Below are 25,064 nucleotides of genomic sequence, written 5' to 3'. Positions count from 1 at the left end.
CTCCGTGCATACGCATTGTGTCTCACACACACTTCTGTGTCAGTTCACACGTCCTCTCTCACCCTTCCCTCTGCCTGGAAGGTTCCTCTCCTTTCCCATTCTTGCTATTGCCGGCACCTCCCCCGACCTTCCTCTGCCACCACCCTGACCCCTGGACTGGGTTACGTCTCTGTTCCGTGCACCCTCAGCCGTGGACACAACTTTTGTTACCTGTCACTAGGCATGACCAGAAGCTCCAGAAGGGCTCGTCCATGGCTGACTCACCTCTCAGTCCCTGAGCCCAGCCCAGTCCCTTTGGCACAGTGGGAATCAAGGAAAGGGCAGATGGGAGATACTACCCACGATGCAAGCACAAGGGGACAATGAGAAAACGGTCCCCTATGCAGCGTGAGCCATCAGCCAGCCACGTGGGGAGACAGGTGCTCTGACCCAGCCTGATAAGGAACTGGCAAAAAAGCCCAGAAGACGTGAAGACCATTTGAAACAGAGACACATACACATTGCTATATTAGACCTTGTCTTAAGTATACAGTAATGTGCTTTTAGAGTTTTTTTCCTAATAGCACACGAAGCCTTTGAGATCGGCAAGCATGTAACAATTAGGCATGTGAAAGAATTTATAATATGTGTCTAGTGAGAACACAAATGGATTTTTGGTATCACTAAAAAATTCAAATAAAAAATTCCCTCATCTTTAGCAAACACTTTTAAGTTCTATTTTTATAAATGTTTTATAATGCACAAAATATATTAATCTTATAATTATAAATAAATAAATATACTTATTTCAGCGATCTTGGTTCACACATTTCGCAGTAACAGGCTGCAAGATCAAAAACATTTGGAGACTACTGGCCTAGAGGGGAAGATTTTACAAACTGTGGAATCAGAAAGTAAGGATTTCTCTCCCACTCTTCCCCTACTCTGTGTAATCCTGGCCGACCCACCCTTGGACCGCCCCCTCTAATGCCTGTCGGTGAAGATTTTGTTTGCACAGTGCCTGGTATACAGCAGTCAATCCATAAATACCAATCAATTTTATTTTAAGGTGAGATTTTACAGGAAGTTAGTACTGCCGACCGACCTGCCTAGCATTCAAATGCTCAGATTTTTTTTTTTTTGGAAATTCAGGGTCCCAAAAATCAGTCAGGGGCAAATGTACTTAAGTATTGAACTCTATGAACAGTGCAGCTCCATTCGAATCATGTGTAGTAATACTGCTCCGTGCAAGAGCCTGGGTTGTAAACTGAGGACTGGACCATAAAAAGTGCTTCTGTCCCTGGAGGCCGCGGAGTCTGCTGAGGGCAGCAGATGCTCCCTCTGACTGCATGGAGAAAACCACAAGAGCAGGGTGGAGGGGCACTTACCTCTGGCCTCAGATGAGAGCTACTGCTTCTTGAGCACCTACTGTGGGCCAGACACCATTTCAGTTGTCTCAAGACCCTTGCCCTCTTTAGAGATAAGGAAATTGAGGGGTAGGTAGGTTCTCCAACACTGCACAGACGCTCATTGGCAGCACTGGCGCTCAAATTCACCTCTTTGCACTTCTGTATTCATTTCTTCACACAAATCCCTGCTGCCCAACCTCAGGGGCGGCCTGGACATCCATCCAAGCATTGGAGGTGGTACTGGGGGTTACACAGCCTCTTCTCTGGAGCCACCCTTCACTGGGGGGCAGTCACAGAGGAGCAGGAAGACATGCCATCTTCCTTCATCGTCTGGGCTGTCCTCACGCCTGTCTTTCTCATGTGTCGCTCTCCCCACAGCCCCCAAATCAGCAGTCTTAGAAGAAATGCTTCACAACTTAGATTTCTGTGACATTTTAGTGCTGGGAGGGGACTTGGACCCAAGACAGGAGTGCTTGGAGCTTAACCACAGCGAGCTCCACCAGCGACACCTCGACGCCACCAACTCCACAGCAGGCTATTCCATCTACGGTAAGGTTGCGCTCAGCCCGTCTCCTGGGGTCTCCCCTTAGAGGGGCCTCGTCCGGGGAGTCAGGAGTGTGATGGCACTCCATCACCTATGAGGGCAGTGTCAGGCAGGTACCCTTGACCTCGGGGCGCGGACTTCTGGCCCCTCCTTTGGTGAGCTACTCCAGCATCCTGAGAACCTGGACCACATCCCTACTCCTCGGAAAATCCCCGGGAGGAGCAAGATGGCTGCCTTGTCTCATACTTGATCTCAGCAAATATCACAGCTGCACTTGGCAGATTGAGGCTAAACGTTCTGATCAGAGCCCGCTCTGTGGGGGAATACTGTGGATTGGTTTAATTAGCTACTTAGAGCTTTTGCTTCAGTTTGTTGTCTGCCCCTAAACATCTTAAGCTCTCAGCCTGGCCAAATTCAGGAGACCCGCAAACCCCAGCACCTGCAGCCTGTCTCTCCCACCTCCTCTTATAACAGGTGTGGTCTCTTGGCACAGGTGTGGGCTCCATGAGCCGCTACGAGCAGGTGCTGCGTCACATCCGCTACCGCAACTGGCGTCCAGCTTCCTTCCAGTCCCGGCGGTTCAGGATCAAGTGCTCGGAACTCAATGGGCGCTACACCAGCAATGAGTTCAACTTGGAGGTGAGTCGTGTGGTTGTAAGGGGAGCCCAGGCTCACCCATTCTTCTCTTCATGCAGGGGTACTGCTGCCATGGGCACCCACCTGGCCCTCCTGGTCAGCAGCACCTCATCCTGCTCTTCCCAGGTCAGCGTCCTCCATGAGGTCAGAGTCTCAGACAAGGAGCACGTCAACCACCTCATCGTGCAGCCTCCCTTCCTCCAGTCCGTCCAGCACCCGGAGTCTCGGACTAGCGTCCAGCGCAGTTCAGGTAGGTAGCCTGGCAGGAGGGACCTCAGGACACTGGGGGATTATCAACTCAAGAGCACCACTAACAGATGTTTAGGGCGTAGCAGCCATAGGTGCCCAGACCTGAAGGTGGGGCCTGACAGTGGAGAAGCTGTGGACCCTGCTCAGAGGCACGCACACGGCCTCAGTAGGGAACCCGCCAGGTAAACAAGGAGTTTCAGACAATATATAATGACAGAGGTCACTACAAAGGGCTGGGGTAAAATTCTGCAAGTCCCGTGAGGCCCTCCGTAGAGCCACATCCATCAGGAAGCTTTCCCTGAACACTGTACAAACACACGCGTGTGCGCCACATTGCAAAGCCCCTGCCCATACTTCCGTCCCAGCACTTGCCATATGCTGTTGCTGCCCGCCGGCCACTGTGTCTCTTCCTGCTGAACTCCACAGCGCCTGCCTCTCAGTGGGGGCCGCCCTACAGTGTGAGGGGAAAAGCAAGGTATGGAAAAGAACTTGCCCTTACTAACTGCCGCCTGCATACCCATGTGGAAGCTCATACAGATGATTTCATTTGCTCCTCACAGCTACCCATGGGATAAGAATTATTAATCCATCATATAGAGGATGGAATGCGAAGCCCAGAGAGAGTAAGGTGCTGACCCAGAGTCCTACAGTGGGAAAATACTGGGGCAGATTTTAACCTAGGCATGGAGGTTTCATTCACACCCCCCGGTGACCTGGAGTGAATTAGTTCACCATGTCATGCAGTTCCTCTCTCATTCCAGTGGTCCCGAGCATTGCCACAGTGGTCATCATCATCTCCGTGTGCATGCTAGTGTTCGTGGTGGCCATGGGCATGTACCGGGTCCGGATGGCCCACCAGCACTTCACCCAGGAGACCGAGGCTGCCAAGGAGGCCGAGATGGATTGGGACGACTCTGCGCTCACTATCACAGTCAACCCCATGGAGGTGACCCCCACCCCCACCCCGAGGGACGGGAGCTTCCCATGGGATGCCTCCCCTCCAGCTGCTCTGTCTTCCTTGTGCCGGAAGCCCTGCCCCATCTGGCCCCGCCCCACTGGTCCCTCCCTCCTCTGAGCTCCTCCAGGCTTCTCTAGGCAAACGGACCGCCCTTTCCCACCAGCTGCATTCTCTGATTAAAAGCGTGTGAACTGCTCTCACCCTGCAAACAGAACCAGACATTTCTTACGGCAGGCAGCCGTGTGGGGTCTATCTGTTGTCACCTCCATTATATTTAGCTCGGAGCTAACACTTGGGGACTCAGTATTGAATTTTTGATTAATTAACAATGTAAATTAGATGGCTTTTCTCCATACTGCCTGCAGAGCTCATTTAAAGGCTCAGAATAGGTTAAAACAGAAATACATTAATAACTGCCATTTACCGAGCCCCCCGTTACGCCTGACACCGCACGGCGTGCGCTGGGCACGCATCTCGTGCCTTCCAGCGGCCCGTGGAGTAGGAGCCGTCCTCCTCGTTTAGCCGGGTGGGGGCCAATCAGAGAGGGAAGTGAGGTGCTCACACTCACATAGCTGCAATGGTGGTGGCCGTTGTCAAACTCCACCTGCTTGATCCTAAAGTTCAGCTATTTCCAGGTAGCCAGCAGCTCCCAGGATCCGCCCACGAATGTCCAAAGCCCCTCTGGGCATATGACTGTCACGGGAAGCCATGGCATCACACCCTTCAGTGTGCCCATGGCTACTAAGGGGAGGTAGAACCAAGAGTAACAAAGCAGGGGAAGATCAGGAGGATTCACTGAGATATGAAGAGACTATTACCCCAGCCTCACCCCTTGTTCCCCACTCTTCTGTTCTCACTCCCCGGTGTCAGAGCCAGTGTGTCAACGTGGCTCAGCACACACAGTGGGTGGTGCTGAGCTACCACTGTGGAGACTCCAGCGTCAATGGACCTTGAAGAGCTGAGCCTTGGGTGTGGGAAACAGCCACCAACCCTGGAGCAGTCCAGTTGTGGGCGAGAGTGTGCTACCATGGAGCATGAGCAGGCAGAGCCACTGGGGCCGGAGTGTTCGGGGAAGACTTCTTGGAGGAAGTTAGCTTAGGGAGCCTTGAAGAATGGATAGGATTTGGAGGAGGCAAAGGTAGAAGTGAGGACCCTCCAGAGACGGGACACAGCCATGGAAGGGCACGTGTCTTCATCAAAACATAAATCCAGAAAGAAGATTTGGCTGGGACCCCCCCAAAAGTCTAGAGGAAGCAGAGATGGGACTAGAAAAAAAGTGGGGTAGAGTCAGAGGGTGAGGAGTAGACATGGAAGATGAGGACCATGAACTTTGTCCTGCCCAGAGGAATGTTTCTGAGGGGCAGCACACCCGAGTCTTGCCTTAAAAGACCTGTTCCCAGAGACACTGTATTCCTACCAGGAAAAGGAGAGCAAGCTTAAATGTCATTCATTCTCTCACTGAGAAGCAAACACTGGCCATTCTGCAAGCTCATTTCAATAAGCTCCAGTAGTGCCAGAAAACAAGCCTGGGCCTGAAAGGCTCACTAAGTGATGTGTGGAAAATGCCCAGTGTCTAAAGCACACGTCTTGGATTCGTTGGAATTTGCTGCTCTTTCATGTCTTTGTCCTTGAATGTCTGATTTACCTTTCACCAAAGGACCTCCCTTCCAAGCCCAGGGGTTTAGCATTAAGGGGAAGAAGCCCAAAGGGCCCTAAAGGTTTGCACAGTGGAGAGAGAAATAGAAGCTCCAGAGTGGCCTCTCCTCGGCCCCTGACGAGCATTTTTCTTCTCTAACATCCAGAAACATGAAGCATCAGGGCGTGGGGAAGATGAAACTGAGGAAGAGGAGGAGGAGGAAGTAGAAGAAGACATAAGCTCCAGCAGCAGCAGCAGCAACTCAGACGACAGCGAGGAGGAGGAGGTGGAGGAAGGCGTGGGCAGGGGCAGGCATGGGGAGAGTGGTGCCAGGCAAGCCCAGCTGGAGTGGGACGACTCCACCTTCCCCTACTAGTGCCCGCTGGCTGCGCCCACCCACCTGTCCCTTTTGTAAGCCACGCCTGATGTATGTGAGTCTATCGCTGTCGCCTGTGATTTCGATGACACCCTGAGCAGCCCTTCCCCAGCCTCCTGGAACCCACCCCTCCTCCCTTGGGCGCTCCACATGCTCCGGCCCTGGGGTGGTTCCAAGAAGCCCAGCACATCCGCAGTGGGGACTTCAAGGTGGGCTTTGCCCTGCAGTCCTCACTGCTCCTGCCCTGGGCCCCCCGGCGTCCTGTCAGCCAGTCTGCAGAGTTCTGCCCCTGCTCTTCTCTGCAGGGCAGAAGGTCAGCCTTTGCATCAGTCACCTCCCTGGGCTCTGTGTTCCCAGGGCCCTTGGGTCCCAACCTGCGGTGTGTGCACCTGACTCAGCAGCCTCTCCACACAGACCAGCGGGTTCTCCGGTGGCTTCATCCAGGCAGGGTGGGTGGACTTCACACACCTGAGATCATGGTCCTTACCTTTAAAGGAAAAGTTCTTGTTGAGGCTGAATTAAGCTCATAGGGAGAGGTTCACACACTCAACATGTGCACACTCTCTCCCCAGTTTGGAGGTCCTTTCCCTTTGACCTTTCTGAGGCCATATAAAGCTTATTATGAAAGGTACAAAACCTTGGCCACAGCAGGGCCGAGTCCCCAGCCAGAGCGCTCTGAGTGTGCCTGCCTGGACAGCTGCACAGACCCATGTGGCTTTCCTGCTGCCGACTCACACCCAGTGAAACCACAGGATCCAGGAAGCATCCCACACAGGCACTGCCCCAGAGACGGCTGTGAGAAGTCTGCAGCCGGGGATCAGAAGGAAGGGCTGATGAGGTGACACCACCGGGCTTCATGGTGGACGCAGGTCTGGGAGACAGGGTGGCTGGGCTCTCGCGGGCCAGAGGGCAGCCCGGGTGGGCAAGGCTCAAGCCACCTAGTCTTACGATTCTCGTCCCCTATTTCACCCTGGTTTACCTCTTAAAATGCATTCCTCTTGGATGTATGAGAACAAGTGTGAACTGCATTAAGTCTAAAATGAAAGCTTGAAAACTTAACTGCTAAGAATTAGAAACATTTGTTATAACAGCTGCTTCTTTCTTCTCGTAAAAGGAGCAGTGCTTTGGGTGGAGGGCAAATATATCTGAAAACCTAATTTATTTATTTATTTATTTCTTATTTTTTTAATAAGGAAATCTTTTCCATTTCCTTCCTAACATGGACACCTCATGGGGAGAATGGTTGCTATAGTAACTGGTCTGTGATCTTTTGTGGCCAAGAAAATAGCAGGCAAGAATTGGGGCCACTACGGGACCTCCCCAAGACTCGAGTGTCTCAGGCTTTGTCCTCAGCACATGTGATCCGGCCCTGTCCCCCCAGTCTCCTCCAGCTCATCTCATAGTGACTTGGCAGTGGCACTGACCTGGTCCCTAGTTACAGTGGCGTTCAGATTCAAAAGTAAGTTCGGAGTCTATTCACGCTATTTCCTGTGTCGTCAAAACAGAGCTTCTGCAGGGGACCACTGTCAACGTCCTCTAGTCTGACCTTCACCCAGTGAGGACCCAGGATAAGCCTTGGCATCCTTCTGATTCCAGAAAACTACCTTATGCAGCTTTTTCATCACCTAAAGTGTTTTTCTGCATCTGTTCCTTCCTGTGCGCCTCACAGTAACTCTAGGAGGTAGCTGGGACATCTGCTGTCAGGCACACTTACTTTCCTTAGGAGTAAACTGAGGTTCAAAGATTCCAGGAGCTTGCTCAGAGTCATTCAGAGACACAGACAAGACTGGACCCCACACACACACTTTCCACTTCTGGGCCAGTGCCCACCACTCTGATTCTACTTATGTTCATGTTACACAGCTGACAAGCATTATTGAGCACTCACCCAGCAGCAGAGGGGAAGGGATGAAGCTGAATAAAATAAGCTCCCCGCTCCGAGGACCTGATAGTTGCAGAAGAGACACAAAGGGGCATGGAAATTGTACAAGAGATGGGCGCAGAGGGAGGGAGAGAAGTCACAGGAAGAAGAGCCACACAGTCACAGACTCAGCCAGGGCTCCTAGTTTTCCTTCTTAGGGGAAACGCTGGCAGAAGCTTAGCGTTTTATATTCATTGAGTGGAAATAGACACTTCTCTGGATTCTCCCAACCGAACAGCCCTTTGCTACCCTGCTGTGTCTGCACATCCACAAGGAGGAAGTCTGTAGGATGGTGCAGTCCTCTCCTTCCCCTCAGTTTAATAAAAAGAGACCGTTCACTGGGGCATTGAGGAGCGAACAGAATTCTCCCAAAATTATGGCAGTAAAAACAAACACTGTATATGTTGAACACCAGTTCTTTTTCAATTTGATTTAAAATATCTAAGTCCTGCTCTCATGAGCACACTCCTCTCTGCTCAGCCTTTGGGTTTGGCTGGTGTGAGGAAGGTTCCACACCCTCTGTGCATCTGTGACGGCCACTCACTGCTCAGGACTGAGGCAGCTGTCGGGCATGTGAGATCTTCCTGTGTTTTGAGGGGCCGGGAATAAGTGAAAGCAGCGCTTGGCTAGGGCAGCAGAGTCGTGGGCTGGACTTACACGTGGAGAAACAAGGGGTTGTCTGAGCCCTTCTGTAGAAGTCCTGCAGTAAAGGGTCATGCTCTGCTCTCTGGAGCTTGAAGATAGATAGGCTGGTACCTCTCCAGTGGCTCAGGAAGGAGGAGGAGGAGGAGGAGGAAGAAGCTGAGACAGAAAAGACCAGCATTGAATGAGTTGCCCTAGTGGCATAAGGCAATCCACAAGGCAGCCACTGTTCTTAAAGAATGCTGAAAGTAAGTTCTAGTAGGTTTAATCAAATGCTATAAATCTGACCAAATCCCAAGTTCATCTAGATAACAAAGTGTCATTTCAGTGAGACCGCTGTTCACTTTCACTTTCCTGAGTGCACTCAGTCCTCTCCAGGAGGGCATAGACCACAGATCTGTGCCTGTGGCAAGGGCTGTACCTTGTAGACACAGACCCTCCAGGGAGAGGGCTCCTGGTGGGCAGCTGGACTCTCTGTCCCTGTACGTGTCGCAGGGCTCGGCAAACTTGGTCTGTAAAGAGCCAGATAGCAAATAGATTGGGCTCCGCAGGCCATATGGTCAACAATCCTTCCACTCTGGCCCTGTAGCATGAAACCAGACATAGGCAATTACTAAATAGGTGAATACGGCTACATTCCAAAATGACTTATGGACACTAAAAAAAATCAGGCAAGCTGAATTCATATCATTTTCCCGTGTCACAAAATGTTATTACTGTCTTGATTTTTATTTTCAACCATTTAAAAATGGAACCCCCCACCCCTGAGCCCACAAGCGCTAGAAACATCAGCCAGCCCGATTCGGCCCTCGGGTCACGGTTTGCATGCTCCTCCCCGACATGTGTGGAAAGCAGCCCTCCATTAGCAGATCACTGTCTTAGACCCTCCCTTAAATCACCCAGTGGCTTTGCCTCCAAAATGACCAACAAACAACACCACAGTCTTCAATGAAGCTGTTTTATGAGTCTGTGTTTGGAAGGAAATGAAAGTGAGAGAGATACTTGTTACTCGTTGACTGGACCCCAAGGTGGGCAGATGCCCCTCCAGAGCTGAAGGCCCTGTGTCCAGGCTCTGACTGATTGCCAAGCACTAACCCCGCTGAGCTGGACTCCCAGGCACAAGGCCTTCTCTGCAAGACTCGGCCCGTCATGATTTCTAAGACGGAGCATTCATTATTTCAGACTGATTTCTATTTCAGCCCAGCTCACTCTAAAAATGACTCTAAAGACTTGTGACTGTTTGAATCGATAGTGGCATAATCAGTAGAAAGCCCGACCCAGCACACTTCAGCATTAGCACTCTTCTTGGCTCTATAATTCAACATTAGCAAGAGGAAGAAAGGGGGGGCTTTCTCTTAACCACCCCTCATTTAAATGAACCAAATCAGTTATTTAAGAAAGTGAGGGGGTGGGTCTAATTCTTCAAAAGAATTTACCAGTGCAAAGTAGATGCTTTTCAGCTACGATCATTCACAGGCCTTTGGGAGACCCTCAGACCCTCCTGCCGTGTTCTTTGTTGGGCTGCTGACGCACACGGTTCGCTCTCTGCATCGGACTCCTCAAGGCTGATGCACAGAAGCCCTTGGCACAACTTAATTCGCATGTGGCCTCTTTCCCTTGTCCAGCCGTATGCAGTGAGCAAAGAGCTATATGGAAATGAGCAATGAAAGTTTCAAAGTCTGCCCCAGCACCTTCATTTCCCTGTCTTTATTTACTTTACTTCATAAATTGATTATTAACCTACTTTGTAGACCTTGCTCCAGTGCTCCTTTTGGCCCCTTTCCTCAGCTAGAAAGGAACGTTGGCTTTACAGGGGCTGCAGACTTGAAGGCAGACCTGGCTCTCCCAGGGGGACGAGAAGAACAGCAGAAGTCGCCCCCACCAGCAGCCCAGAAAGCTCTCCGACATTTCCCATTTCGGAGAGTGTGAAGAGAATCAGCACCTCCTGAATCAGAATCTCTGGGAGTGGGACCCAGCCACCCGTGTTCTCCTGAGCTCTTCGGTGCTGGTGCCCCCTGAGGTGTGAGAACTACAGATTCGGAGGAGGAGGAGAGTGACTTAGGCTGGCTCTGGGAGGAGATGACAGCAAAAGAAAGTGGCCAACCACTGGTGAGGAAAGGGGGCCACCAGGCTCTAATGCACAGTCCCCAAAGCAGGGTTCCAGAGCATCCTGGTCCTAGTCCCAGTTCCACTCCTCCCCTCAGGCAGCAGCCGCTTCCTGCTGGCCTGGCCCTTTACATCCTGCAGAGGCTGTAACGAGGCCACCCATCCCCTAGGGAGGCCCCCATTTGGGTCCCTCTTCAAGGGCTGTACTTCAGGGGAAAACAAGCTGCAGCAGTGACCCCGCATCAGCAGGAGCCTCCCCAGTCCCCACGTGGCCTCTGTGCCGGTGGAGCCACCCGGGCCTGGAATACAGCAGCATGGTCGTTTAAGGACACTGCAGGTGCCTGCAGCACCGCTCCCTGTGTGACAGGACTGGGCGCACAGCGGCATAGCCCCGGCACTGAATCAGAGAGGAGACGAATGGCTTTTCTCGCAAGGGCAGTAACTCTTTCTGGATGTCACTGAAAGTGGAAAACAAAAACCAAACGCAAACCTGCAGCCTTCCCTACACACCATCTGTCTTGGCCCTTGAATTTCTAAAACCGGGCGCCATCAATGCTCCTTGTCCCCATCGACCAGATGCCTGAGGTCCGTCAATTATTGATTTAGTCTTTTTATTTATAGCTTAAACTACGGAGATCCACAAAGCTCTGGGAGGACTAGCTGGTACTCTATGAGTCATTCCCAACTAACTGTGGAATAGAGTCTGCTGTCCATAAGGATTTCTGAGACTGGGAGGCAGAGGACTGAGGCACTGGGCCATGGAGTGGGAAAACTAAAAAAAAAAAAAAAGAAAAGAAAAGAAAAAACAGGCTGGGAAAGAGCCTAGACACGTGGCCTTGGAGAGCTAGCCACTATTGTGTTTACTCCTAAGAATCCCCATTCCCTCCAGATCAGAGACACGTTCCTGGTCCTCTCCAGTCTCTTTGCTGAGTCCCCTCAAGTGCTCCAAGGACACCTCCATTTTTCCAGCCCAGCCTGGAAAACATCTGACTAAATGGCCCACTGATCTCCTCAGACCACAGAGATGCTGTGGGGAGGAACTCATCTCTAACAGGTAAGACGATGCTGAGGAGAACACACAGGGCTGCCAGTTACTTGCTGGTGAGAGAGCTTGGGACCACCAGGCCCAGAAGGAAGGGTAAAGTACTTCTTCGTGCCACTTACATCGGAGAGTTTTCTCTTCACAGCCTGGCCACTGTGTGTGAATTCTCTGAAGAAACATATTTTTCCCCGAACTTTAAGGCAATTTTATGTGTTTCCCTGAGGTTAGTCATTTATTGCAAGAAGCCTGTTGTGGGAGAAAAGGACAAGGAAAGGGATGTCAGGCAGTTGATGGAGAGCCCTCTGGTTGTTCTGCAAGCAGGACAGGCTCTGTCTCACTGGCAGGTAAGACAGGGAGATGCATGGACTGAGGGTGAGGGGCTCAGATCCAGCCAGGACACCAGGCAGAGTGAGTACTGAGAGCACGCTCACGGGGAAGACTGGGCCCGGGTGAGAGGTATGTGACGCCTCCCTGACAGACTGCACCAGCTAGTTCCTCCCATTCTGAGGAGCAGAGAGGAGCTGGGACCTCTGGACCACCGAAGTAACATCTTCAGAGTCAGGGACCTTCCCCATGAAAATTTTCAGTTGAGTGAAATAGAACCACAGCCATCTGCCCTTCCCAGGCCCCAGGAGGGGTATCTGATGAGGGCCCTGGAACTTGTGGTTGTGTGAGGTGAGAATGGCCCCTCCCTCTTGCCCCCTTGGCTGCATAGGTCCCTTCCTCCAGGCAAGAAGACTAACTTTTCTATCACAGTGCCTGAGGTGTCTAGCATGGCACCTAGCCCATAGCGTGTGCTCTGTAAACACTGAAGTACATGACATGTCAGAGATCACTTGACTTCGATGAATGGACAAGGTTTGAAAAACTGAGATGCTTCGGATGAAGGAGGAGTGAAAATGCAGTGGATTGAGGACACCATTCCTACTTAACAAAGGGGAAAAGGACAGGAGTTGGGGTGTTGGGGGAGTAGCCCCCTGCCAGCTATGGCCAAAGGAGCCCCTAAGCAAGGACAAGCCTGGGTGGCCCTTGATGGTCCCCTCGCTCTGCTCTACAGGCCATGGGCAGCGTCCTGGCTGAAAGAGAGCCTCCGTCTGTTGATGACCCTAGGCCTGTGCTGCTCTCCAGTCCCTTTTATCAGATTCACTGCAGAGGAGATTCATCAAGGTGAAACTCAATTCCCAATAGACTAATGAAAAGAGGACAACAGACGTGCAAAGAGCCAAAATGCAGACAGCGTGTATTAATCACAGGCAAGAGAAACGTGTCGGCTTTAATGTCTATTTGCTTTTATCTTGAAATGAAAATGCATCTCTGCTGCACAGACCCTCTTTTTCTGAGCATTTCAGAACAGAAGTGGGATGCACACGCACACACAGAGAGCACCGAGAGTTCTTTTCCCCAACAGAAAGAGCCATCAGAGTCACAAGCTCATAGGTTGTATCTATTTGCAAAAGCAGAGAACCAACCACAAGGCTCAGCTACAGACTCCAGTCCCTGTGTGGGGAGGGAGGGAAGGGCTGAGGAGGCATCTGTGTTTGGGAGGTGGGGGGCTCCACCTGTGCCTGTGGGTCGCAGACGTGAATATACTCTGCACATCCACCCCTGGACACAAAAGTGCACCAATCCTGGTCATGTGGACCCCTTCCCACCCCTCCCATCACCCCAGTTTCCTAACATGACTGCAAAGGAGCAGCTGTTGTGCAGGATTCAGAAGAGGTCATGCTCAGCATCCCTAGTAAACTTCAAGTGGTAGAGAAAAGGCAGAAGTTTTTTGGAGGTCAGGAAGTTAGACTTGACATTCAGGGCTGATCACTCAAAAAGCAAGAAAAGAGAGTTGGGGATGACTCCGTGTTGGAAAGGGAACAGGTGAGGTGGAATCAGACTGACAGTAACCAAAACACCCCTCGCCCAGGAAGCCAGAGCATGGCTCTGTCTTGAAAGCTGTATCCAAAGTTCAGCAAACTTCTGGGTGCATCTGGCAGTGTCACCACAGCGGCAGCCAGACCAATTGCTTCAAAAGTCAGAGCTGTGGGAAGGTGATTTCCGTTCTTAACTGAAGTAGTCATGATGTGTCACACCACTTGATGGCTTCCAACCTGAACTTGGTGACTTCCAAACAAAGTTTTTGTTCCCTGAGCTCAACAGGCTTGGGAGGAGATTGAAGAAAACCAGCTGGTGAGTTTAGAGAGGAAAAGTGTATGTAGAAGTTGGTTGTTTTCAAAGAAACCTGTAAGTGTTAAGATTTGGCTGTGCTATGTTATTGGCATGGACATCACAATGTCAGTGAGGTAAAATTCAGAATGACCTGGTGGTGCCTTTGTTTGGAATATTAGTTAATGTATTAAGTATAAATTATCAGAGACCAGTAGGCTAAGTACAGCTAAATATATGCATCATATACATACCCCTATCTATAATAGAGAAATAAGTAAGATATATAATGAAGTTGTTAATGGTCCCGACAAATTTTAAATTCCACAAAAGCACTAGTTTGGATGTGACACTTTTTTGTATTTTTGTTGTTTACTTTTAGTTCTCAAAGTACTGGGAACAGTGACTGGCACATAGTAGGTAAGCTTTTGGAAATGGAAGGTCCAGCTTGTCACCAGTTGGTAGACACTCAGCAGCATCATGATACCCGAATTGACTGAGCAACAGAGAAGCCTAGCCATACCCCCATCCCTGATCATCACGACCTGGCCTCTGTGACTCACAGATTCAGCCAGTGTACAGCCAGCTGCAGGTACTGGGCCTGGCTCTGTCAGCAAGCAGTGACGGGTGTTGCACATAGTGGGTTCACAACACTTAGCCCACTTCAGCATCACACCCCACAGGCCACTTCCACAGGGAACAGGACTGAGGGCTTCCCTCCCATCACCTCTGCCATGCCCTAAACACCTGGTGAAATGCTGTTGCATTTTGCCAACTTCAGGCACAATTCTGAAACTACATGTCAAGTCCCGGGCTCAGCCAGTAGAAAAGGTCCAGTGGTTGCTTCTCTCAGCCCTTTCCTTCTCCCCTGTCTGGGACGCCACCACCAGTTACAAGTCTTGGATGGCTGCTTATCCTCAGGTGCCCACCACAGTGTGGGTGAGAAAGGTCGGAGGTACAGAGGTGAGCTTTCTCTCTTTGAAGCCTCCATGGTGTTGGCTCTGCAGAGAGGACTGACCTCAGCCTCATTTTCAGAATCACCTTCAATCACTGTTATAGTCTGGGCAGTGACTGCCGGTCTGGGCGGGGTGTCTCCCATGTCAGCGCTGCCAGGAGTGGGCCAGTGTGTCCCTGACTCACATCAGACTGCTGAGCTATTCCAGCTGCCTCAAAGAGTGAATTGCTTTAGCCTAAGGAATGTGTGTATTTGCTAAACACACTGTTGTGTGTGTATGAGTGTGATGCAGTGCTGACTCTAGACTATCTTGTTAGAAGCACCGTATGCGTTTACGGAATGTTGAATCCAATTTCAGGAGAGCACATTGCCGAGTTGCTCCATGAACGAGGCTGCCCAGTCGCAGCAGAGCAGAGAAAATGCCCTCTCCCTGCCTCACACTCCCGGCACCTGTCCCCACCTACTGAGCGGCCCAGTCCGATTCAGGCTGACACCGAGTGAGGGGCGCTGAGGATCTGTGTGTATGTGAAGATCCAGGAAGAACTCAGACCCATCACGGGATTCTGCTGGGCTTCTTCCCATGATTGTGATCTTATCCATGTTGGAATCACAAACTTTAAATTTCTAACAATTAAGGTTCTTGCTGTTTCCAAGTAATTTGTTAAATGCTATTCAACACAGATATTTATTTTCAGCCTTGGCTTGTAAATGCCTACAAACTGATTCATGCTGGTGGTCATTACGACACTTTCTGTGAATTGGTGAATAAACATGATTTTAGAGTTTCACAGTAAAGATGATCTCCGAGAGTGTTTATTCTTCAGCATATCTGATGAGGTGAAATGATGAGAGCTGCTGCAGCCAGTCACCCTTCTCCGGGGCTCTGTCTTGAATCCACACATGGAGGAGAGAGGGATGTGGACTGTGGGGTGGTGTGGGAAATCGGCCCCTCTCTGTCTCCATCAGGGCGCACCGATATACCCAGAGCTGAGCTCTGCACCCTTGTTACTGGAGACCAATGTGAAGACAATCCTAATGTATTTTCTGCACACCCGTTAAGGGCTGGATCTCTATCTGTGTGGTCTTAATCCCTGAGGTGGGTAATTCTTTGTATTTAACATGCAGAAGATGAGACACAGAGGCGCTGGGGACACAGTTGAGAGCAGGTGGGACTGAGCACAGCTCTGTGTCTCCATCCTTCCTGTTCCTCCCTCTCCTCCCAGCTGGCCTTCCCTTTCGTCATGTGAACCATTACTGATGTATGTAGTCTATTCAGCACTAACTAGGTGCCTGGAACTATGTTCATGCTGTGTTTTATTTTAACCTCACAAACGTTTTATTAGATGTATATCTCCATTTGCACATGAGAAAATAAAGCTCAGAGAGGCCACATAAATAATCCTAAGCTAAAGATGCCGAAGTTCAGGGTCACTCAGGCTCAAACTGGTGCTTTTAACCCATATAGCCACTTTAGATAGCCTGCTTCGGACCAGACCAAAAGCAAATGTCCATATTCTGTGAGTCCCAGGGTTACTATAACTCTGGGGCTACTTGGAAACCTTTAAGAGGGAAAGCTCTGGGTACTAACACCCTGCAGTCACATTGTAGAGACTTCCACACGTGCCTACAAACTGCACCAGCACCCTCGCTGGACACACGCTCCATAGCCTTGACTGCCAGGACCCACGAGCACAGCCCTCTGACTTGCTCAGAGTCCGCACTCAGTTCTCTCTCCCTCACGTGACAGGAAAGTAGCCCCAGCAGCTCTCTGCTCAAGACCACATTGTCAGACCACTACTCCTGTTCCACCCTTCACTTATCTAACTTCACCCTTCTAATTACCACCACCATGTAGTCATTTAATCATTATACGATCATGTCATGAGTGTCCGCTCTTTCCTTAGGACTAAGATAAACACCTCGCACACACAAGCACACCTGTAAATACTCCTGTACACCACACATGTCTGTGCCCCTTCCATTTTCACGATGCTTCAATAAAACCACTAACTGGTGGCCCCACTGCCTGACAATCTCCCTGGGCTTTCATTTCCTTATTTATAAAATGATGGCAATGGTCACCTTTCTTAAAAACTCTGGATAATTAAATCAGGTAATTTCCATAAAACATCTGCCACAATGTCTAGCCCTTTAGGCATTTACTAAATAATTACTGTCACCACAACTATAACCAATATTCTTCCACCATCTCCTAGTAATGGGTATCGCAAGTCACCCCTTCATTCTTTCAGCCTTTCCTTCATCCACTCCCTCCCGCATTTGTCAGTGGTCCTGGGGTCTAGCCTCGACAGCGTTCTCTGTGGGTGGGCCCCTCTCTGTCCCCTCAATGTAGACGTTTTCAGAAAAGGGAAAGGGAAGGGGCAGGGAGATGGACAAAGATTTGCTGAGCATTGACTTTGGACCCTTCGTCCTTCCAGCCACTCGTGAAGAAAGCGTCTTCACTCCCATTTCATAAATGAAGGAACTGAGTTCCCGAGAGTCGAGGTGTCCGGTCGGGGTCACAGCCAGTGGGTGTCAGAGCCCTGACCCCTTCGCAGAGGTGGTTTTCCGAGCACTGGGCTTGTGCTGCTGAGCCCAGTGTTGGCCCCGTGTCGGCCCCCACTGCTCAGGAGTAACCAGCCCTGGAGAGAGAAATGTTGCCTCTGAAAAGGCAGAGTGTGCGGGAGCCAGAGCCAGGGAGGAGTGCTGTTTTCCTTTTTGGCATGTAGGGCTACAACCAGCCCCTAAACACACACCAAATAGGAAATGAGAAGCCCTGGCTAGACAACAACAATTTCAAAAATAAAATGAATTTTCAAAAGATGTAAACCAGTCCTGGCCAGGTGGCTCAGTTAGTTAGAGCATCCTCTGTGCACCAAAGGGTTGTGGGTTTGATTCCCAGATGGGACACGTACAGAAGGCAACCAATGTTTCTCTTTCCCTCCCTCCACCCCACCACCCTTCCTCATTCTTCATTGAAAACATATCCTCAGGTGAGGATTACAAAAAACAGGCAGAGCCTAAAAACCAGCAGAAGAGCAAACTATGTGGAGATCTGCACTTAGAAACAAGGGCAAACATGTCGTCTCCCAGAGCAGTAAGGTCAAGGTCTCTGTTGGCCTCTGTGCTCTGGAATCCATGATGATCTTGAGACTCAGAGCAACTTGAAGTCATTATTCATTCGTGTGTCTATTCTTTGCCAAAAGTGTCCCAGAGGTTCTCACTCAGCACCTTCTGTGAGCCACACACTGTGCTAGGCACCAGGGCACCAGCAGTACCACTTCACCCTCCCTCAATGTACAGTCTAGTGGAGGAGAGAAGGAATTATTAGGTAATCCCATTAATAAGTGCACAATTGTAGTCATTATGAGCACTGCCCAGGAGGCACCCCGGATCCACGTGCACCTATAACAGGGCACATTGCTGTAATCGGGGAGGCCAAACTTTCCTGCAAGAAGTGATGATTAAGTTGAGCAAAAAATGGAGAAAGGGGAGGGATGCTGGTCAAAGTTCTTCACTGGAAATGAGAAAGTCACCTTGAGCTCGTGGAAGTCATGGAAGACAGCAGGTATTTATGAACAGAGTCATTGGGAAGTCTAGAGAATCTGAGCTTCCAGAAACACCTCCGAGAAATGAACCGAGGCTTCATTTCTCCAGCAGAAATGAACTGAGGCTTGTGTACAGATGTGGGCTGCACATCTGGACGGATCTTCCTCTCCTCTCTTTGTCTCCTTCCCAAAACGTCCACTCCAAAATCTTCTTGTAATTCCCCCTCCTGAAACACCATGTCTCAGCCAGAGTGAACCGCCAGACAGAGTGGACATGGCAGTATTTCCAAATAGGCTCCATTTTTTGTCAGTCAGGAGTATGTTACTGTTCCAAACCCCCAGGAGAGGTCCATGACCCCAAGATCAAGTGAACCCCACACTGCATGGCTCAGGACATGGTTAACAAGCAGTTCACAACCTGCACATAACAGATGCATATCCCCAGTCCTTCCTGTGTGGAATTCTGCATCCCAGACCTCGTCCGCGCACCCACCAGACTCCACTCCGCAAGGGGGAGGCGCTGGCAGTGAGAAGCGACCCCCAGGGAGCAGGCTGCTTTCTGAAAAATGTAGCTATTTATCTGCAGTGCTGGTGACGGGCGGCCACAGCCTTCTCTGACAAGACCTGTTTAAAAAATCGAAAAGCTGCATTGTGTGTTTTCCTCCTGTTAATAAATGGTCAAGAAACTTCACTTTATTAAAATATGTCAACTCTGTCACTTGGCACTTTGGTTTAAAATTCCTTCCTGTGCTCTCTCTCTCTCAACACTTGCCAGAAGGTTATCATTACAGCCTGGTTCTAGCAGATTTTGACCCAAACACAAGCGGAAGCATGTTTATTCCACTAAAAGGTGCCCCCAGCTTAGAGAGTGTGTGGGACAGAGGGACAGCAGGACAGACTGCTGGCTACCTGGAAATGCTGATGAGGGCCTTCACCCTGTGTGTGTCCAGGTGCCCGGCCAGTTTTGCTGCCTGATTTCCTCAACTCACTTCAGCAAGAAATGAGGAAATGTAGTGTCCAGACTCAAGGAAAAAGGTGGGGTCAATGCGGTGTGTTAAAGAACAGCCACTTGTAGCTGAGAAGATTAATTAAAGTTACAGTTTCAGGGCTGTGTGCTGGCCAGAGTGGATCCCTTGAATGTTTGTGGGGGCGGGGAACACGCTTACCCTGCGTGTTCAGCCCGTGTTTTAGGCAACCTGGGCTTCTTGGGATCATTTGATCTGTGCACAGTGAACCCCTTAGCCCAGGACAGACGGGTTGGGAGGTCCTCCTCCCCTGGGGTGAGCTGCCCTGGGCCAAGTGAAGCAGGCTCGTCTAAGGGAGCTTCCCCGCGAGGGAGGGAGGGAGGTGTGGGGGGAGAGTCCAGGGAGAGCCCGCCCAGCACGATGACGCAGGTTGCACTGTACTGTTTCTGGGATGAAAAGCATTCACATGGGGTCTTCTGTTTTAAGCAAAACCAGGCACCATAAACAGACCCCCCCAAATGACAGAACTCGGGGCTCCCAGGATTCTCGCTTTGACGACCACACCAGAGAGACAGAGAAAAGGAGGCGGGGGACATGAGAAGACCAGCCTTCCACCTCCTTCAGCTCCTTTATAGATTCGGTTGACTATATATGGGAATTCTAACCCAAATATGGTGGAGAATATTGTAAGCTTTTGTAGATTTAGATGTAAAGAGTTTAATGGTCTACATACAGAAAGCAGCAAGAGTTTTTATTTTTAATCAGCTACTCCAAAAAAAATCCTCCATTAAGATCATTGTTATGTAATCAAAGTAATAATTTCTTCAAAAATACTTGAGGACACACAGCTTTGTGTGTGTGAGAGAGGCAGGTACACCCACACACAGAGACTGAGAGTGACAGAGAAAAAAGGCAGTTAACGTGGGAAACATTCTGCACAGGAATCCACGCTCCAGAGAGGGCTGCTCCAACTCTTTGGGTGTCATTATTTAAATCTATACCAGAGGTTTGCTGACCAGCCTTAAAAAAATGAACTGAAGACCTTTTTTAGAACCCAGCAGAAAAATGGACAAAGAATATGAAGACAACTCACAGAAGAGAAAACTCAAGGGATTAAAAGGCTTATAAGGATATTCTCAAACCCATCAGCAATGATCAAAATACAAATTTTACCCTGGCTGGTGTAGCTCAGTGGATTGAGTGAAGGCCTGTGAACCAAAGGATTGCGGTCCCAGTTCCGCGACTGGTTCGATTCCCAGTCAGGGCACATGCTTGGGTTGCAGGCCAGTTCCCAGCAGGGGACTCACGAAAGGCAACCATGCATTCATATTTCTCTCCCTCTCTCCTTCCCTTCCCCTCTAAAGATAGATAAATAAATAAATAATCTTTAAAAACTTTATCTCAAATGAGCAAAATACAAATTTCAACCCAAACCAGACATCACAGGCCCATTGGATTGGCAAAAAGTAAAGAGATGAGAAGGGATCAGAAGTTGCTGGGGCCCAGACACCCCATGCAGCCCTGGTGGGGACACAGGCAGGGACCATCACTGGGAGCAGCCTGTGTCACTGCCCAGGGCCCAGGGATTCCACTCTGACGTCCCCAGAGAAGCTCTCAGATCCACCTGGTAAATGGCCATGTTCGTTGCAACAGCATCTGTGGTACCCGGGGTGAGGCCATCTGCAGACATGGACGAGTATGTGGCGGAACCTGAAGCAGGGGTGAGAAATAACTCCCTGAACTTCTGCATCGAGCAGCACGCTCCCCAGCCCCTCTCAGGATGGAAGCATTCATTCCTCCAGCCCCCAGACCTGTGGGCCACTGATGCCCGTACCTGCACCCCTCTCTGGAAGTTGCTCTCAGCCAGAGCAAGCCCCTCACCTTGGTCACACCGTCGGGGCAGCTCACAGCCAGCAGCCGATTGATGCCTTGGGGCTGGGCTCCTGGCCTTCAGTCCTGGTAACTGGGCAGGGCCGCCCCAGCTCCAGAGCTCCCCGGATGTCTGCTCCTCCTCTGCCACCTGGCTCCCCTCCCTGGGTCCCTCTCTCCAAGGGGTTCATCTGAGCACAGAAATTCCCAGTAAACTTCCTCATGCTCATCTCTCTCTCAGAGTCTGTTTCCTCGGAAACCCAACCTAACGCACATAACAACATGGGAAGATCATGTAGGAATAGTGGTAAGGGAAGAAACACATTGAGCAACAGGACGCCATCTCTAAGCCGACAGAATCAATAAAAGTTAACGATAGGGGCACAGAAAGCTATACCCGTGTTCAAGGGCACACGCAGATGAAAGAACGTGCATTAGAACATCCGCACATCAGAGGGGTGGCCTGTGGGAGGGGCACAGGAGTGGGAATAGAGCCTGGAACAGAGCAAGGGGCACAGCAGGACATGAGCAAAGGGGCTCAGCAGGTTTACTTCTTAAACCTGAGGTCCAAGTTCTACTGCTACTACTACTACTACCACCAATGAAGTCATTTGAACTGATGAGATGAGGGGTGCCTCGGGGTGTGTGGCTGCCTACAGAGACGGCTTGGGTCCCCAGGACCCTTTATGAACAACAGGTAAGAACGCACCTGCAGCAGCCACTTCCTGCGGAACAGCACTGAGGTGCAGAGCACCACGCCCCTGTGAGCCCCCACCCCCCAGGGCACTGCCGCCAGCCACCAGCGTGAGGGCTGGCTGGTCCTGCCGCCAGAAGGCACTGAATAGCTCCGGGTCTGTCTCGCAGTGAATGCTCCTTCAAGGCACTCGGAGCAGTCGCTGAGAATAGAGCCGGGGCTTCCTTGTTCACAAACGTAGCTCGTGTTGGCTTTGCAATCTCCTGTACATTGATCGGAATTATATTTATAGCTTGATTTTTTTGCTTGGTGAGTTTTTTGATGTTTTTTGTTTGTTTGTTTTGGAGGTCAGAAGCCCAAAATTGGTCCTTTCCCCCCCATTACGGTTGACATTCAATATTATTTATATTAGTTTCATGTGTACAACCTAGCCATTAGACATTAATATAATTTACTAAATGATCCCCCATAAGTCTAGTACTCACCTGGCACCATACATGGTTATTACAATATGACTAACTATACATTGTATGCTGTGCTTTACATTCCCGTGACAATTTTTGTTACTGGCAATTTATACTTAATCTCTTTACCACTTTCACCCAGTCCCTTCATTTCTCTGCCTCTGGCAGACCTGTTTGTTCTCTGTATCTATGAGTCTGTATCTGTTGTGTTTGTTTATTTTTTTCCTTTAGATTCCACATAGAAGATCTTTTTGCAGTGCTATTTCTGCAGCAAAATTGTGGAGGAGGGAACTGCAACCCTGCCAATTCCTAATTGCCAGACTCAGAGAGCATTTGCCAGAACCTGGTAATTGTTTGCTGAGCAGCCAAATCTGCTGGGTGGCAGAGCCCGGCTGGCTCTTCCCCACACCCCTTCCTCCTCTCCTGCAGGGCAGTTCCCAGTCGCCCTCCTTGCCACGGGGCTACAGCCCGTGTGGTCCCATGATGTGGGTCTAGTCAAAGGCAGGTGCTCGGACGTGATGCCAGCCATCCCAGCCTGGCCCTTAGAAACGCTGTGAGCAGTCTGTTCTCCGGGCTCTTTTCCTTCTGCTGCTGGACACAGAGTAACATGCACCCTCGGGAGCCATGGTCAGTGGGGCAGAACCGTGAGATGGACCCGTGAGGGAGGGCTGCCCACCGATCAGGACACTCGCTTCTGACTTTGTGTGAGCGGGTTCACAGGGAATCAGAACACTGATAGAACAAAGCTGGGAAATGCAAGATTTCATAGTCTGGAAATCATCCTGCACACTCAGATTCGTGTGTTAATAGGATTCTAGTACGTCCTTCATTAGGTCTGTTTTTAACTGCGACTTAAGGAAATGTCCCCCTCATTTTATTTGAAAGACAAGCTAAGGTCCTTTTATTTAAAAAAGAAGGACACCCAAGTGTCAGATACAGAAAGTGACGAGAATGGAGCGGAGAGGCCTCTCAGATGGCTCTCTTCACAGGAAGGAAATCATAAAAAGAAGCGAATTACAAATAAAATGGAATGTTGCTTATTCGCCGGTCAAACATGTATGTGTTAAGTTTTTCATTATACAAGTAATTTTATTTTAATTCTGGGAAGTTTGTCAAATCCTGCTAATTGCCTGTTCAGTATCCATCCCCACTTTCTTGCTTAGGAACAGAAGTGTTAAAACTGTGCCTCCTCCCAGCGCCCTGGCTGCTCAGCAAGGCCTCCGGACTCAGTTCTGCCCCGTGAGGTGCAGGTGGGAGCCTGGTGTAGGTGGGAGGAAGGTGCTCTTGCCTGGGTTAAAGGGCAAGGTTTGGCTGGGAGGCAGCCTTTGCCCTTCCCCTTCTTGCTTGCTCCGAACTGGAACACGGATGAGAAGATTTGCAGGGAGAAGCCTCCTTGTCCGTGAGACACCTCGCCCACCTAAGGCAGAAGGTGGGCCGCCGAGGGTGACCGGGCGGAGAGACCCAGAGAAGCTGGGGCTCCCGGCAGCGGCTTTGCTGAGCCTGAGCAACAGCCTGGCCCCTGTTTCTGCCCGCCTTCACCCAGTCATCTGGTGAGCGACACTGCTTTTCTTTTAATTTGCAGAGAAATAAACTTTTGATACCGTACATAATTTCTCTTCTCATTTTACATAGTTTCAAAGACTTTTGTTTTTTTTAAAAAAGCTGTCAACTTATTGCTTTATAATTTATACAAATGTTCCATAAAGTAATACATAGTTTCAAAATGATATTCAGAGATTTAAGCTACAAAGAGAAAAAGAGAAATCGTCTGACAAGTAAGGGTATGCTCTAAATATCTAATAGAAAATATGTAGTTGAAAATCCAACACCCCATTTTTAAAAATATCTTTCAAAGCTTTCTTTTAAAAGGTCTTCTTGAGAAATAAACATGTCCTGACCAGGAAAAATATATATGTATGTGTGTGTTTGTAAAGAGTTTTAAGTTTATCAACTTCAAGATAAATTCAAAAATCAAAAAACTAGATGCTATAATAATTAAACTATTTAATTACTAATTTTATTTTTAAGTGTAACCTTTCACTAACGAAGTAACTTACGTGCTATGAAGGCTGGTACCACTGAAAAATTATACTGAAGTGTAATAATATACGCTTAAGAGGAACATAAAATAACATACAAATTTCTTCCAAGGTGTGAAATAATAGAAAAATATATATTAGTCTCTGCCTCTGGTTCCCAGAATAGAGCTTCTAAAACCCTTGTAATTTTCCAAGTGACAAGGTCACCAGTGTTTGTTCTAATGTTTGGTCTTTGCCACTGGTTCCCAACTCAGGGCTCCTAAATCCCTTGGAATTTCCTGGATGATAGGAGTGTCTTCCGTTCTAATGAAGTGACTGTTGGTGGCCTCCTAGCTGTGGGCTCCTCACCAGAAAGAGCAAGCCAGGAGAAGAAGCTTAAGACTTCCAACCCCACCCACCCCCATCCTCTGGAAGGGGAGAGGGGCTGGACACTGAGTTCATGACTGATTGTGCCCACGTGATGAAGACACTTGTCATAAACATCCCACCAGTGCAGGGTTCGGAGAGCCTCTGGGGAGGCAAGCACTCCTGCAGGCCAGGGGGCGGTGCAGCCCCACTTCACGGGAGTAACAGCTCAGTGCTCAGGATTCTTCCAGACTCGTGTCTCTTCATCTGGCTGCTCGTTGGTACTCTTTATCATGTCCTTGATAATCAGCTGAGTTGTGTGAGCCATTCCAGCAAATTATCAAGCCCGAAGAGGGGGTTGTGGGAACCCCAGTTTATAACTGATCAGTCAGAAATCCAGGTGGCAACCTGGGATTTTCAACCTGTGCGTGAAGTGTGCCCCACCCCACGAGTGTGCCTCGTGGGGTCTGAGTCCAACTCCAGGCAGGTCGCGTCAGAACTGAGGGGAGTTACAGGCACCCCGCTGGCGTCAC

At 49.8% G+C, this 25,064-nt stretch overlaps 1 protein-coding gene across 1 annotated transcript in view; it reads left to right on the top strand.

Moving 5' to 3' along the window:
* Window positions 1-15,390, top strand: part of CLSTN2 (calsyntenin 2) — a 594,536-nt gene extending 579,146 nt beyond the window's left edge. The window contains exons 13-17 of the mRNA XM_037139401.2: window positions 1,767-1,937; window positions 2,426-2,571; window positions 2,695-2,818; window positions 3,579-3,763; window positions 5,578-15,390. Coding sequence (XP_036995296.2) covers window positions 1,767-1,937; window positions 2,426-2,571; window positions 2,695-2,818; window positions 3,579-3,763; window positions 5,578-5,787 — 836 coding nt within the window. The 3' untranslated portion in view covers window positions 5,788-15,390. The remainder of the gene's footprint in view (window positions 1-1,766; window positions 1,938-2,425; window positions 2,572-2,694; window positions 2,819-3,578; window positions 3,764-5,577) is intronic.
* Window positions 15,391-25,064: the final 9,674 nt, after the last annotated feature.

This window comes from Artibeus jamaicensis, unplaced genomic scaffold (assembly GCF_021234435.1).
Source record: "Artibeus jamaicensis isolate MK-2021 breed Jamaican fruit bat unplaced genomic scaffold, CSHL_Jam_final contig_519, whole genome shotgun sequence".
NCBI classification, from domain to species: Eukaryota; Metazoa; Chordata; class Mammalia; order Chiroptera; family Phyllostomidae; genus Artibeus; species Artibeus jamaicensis.
The sequence above is the reverse complement of the archived record's forward strand: the minus strand, read 5'-3'. Positions and strand labels throughout refer to the sequence as shown.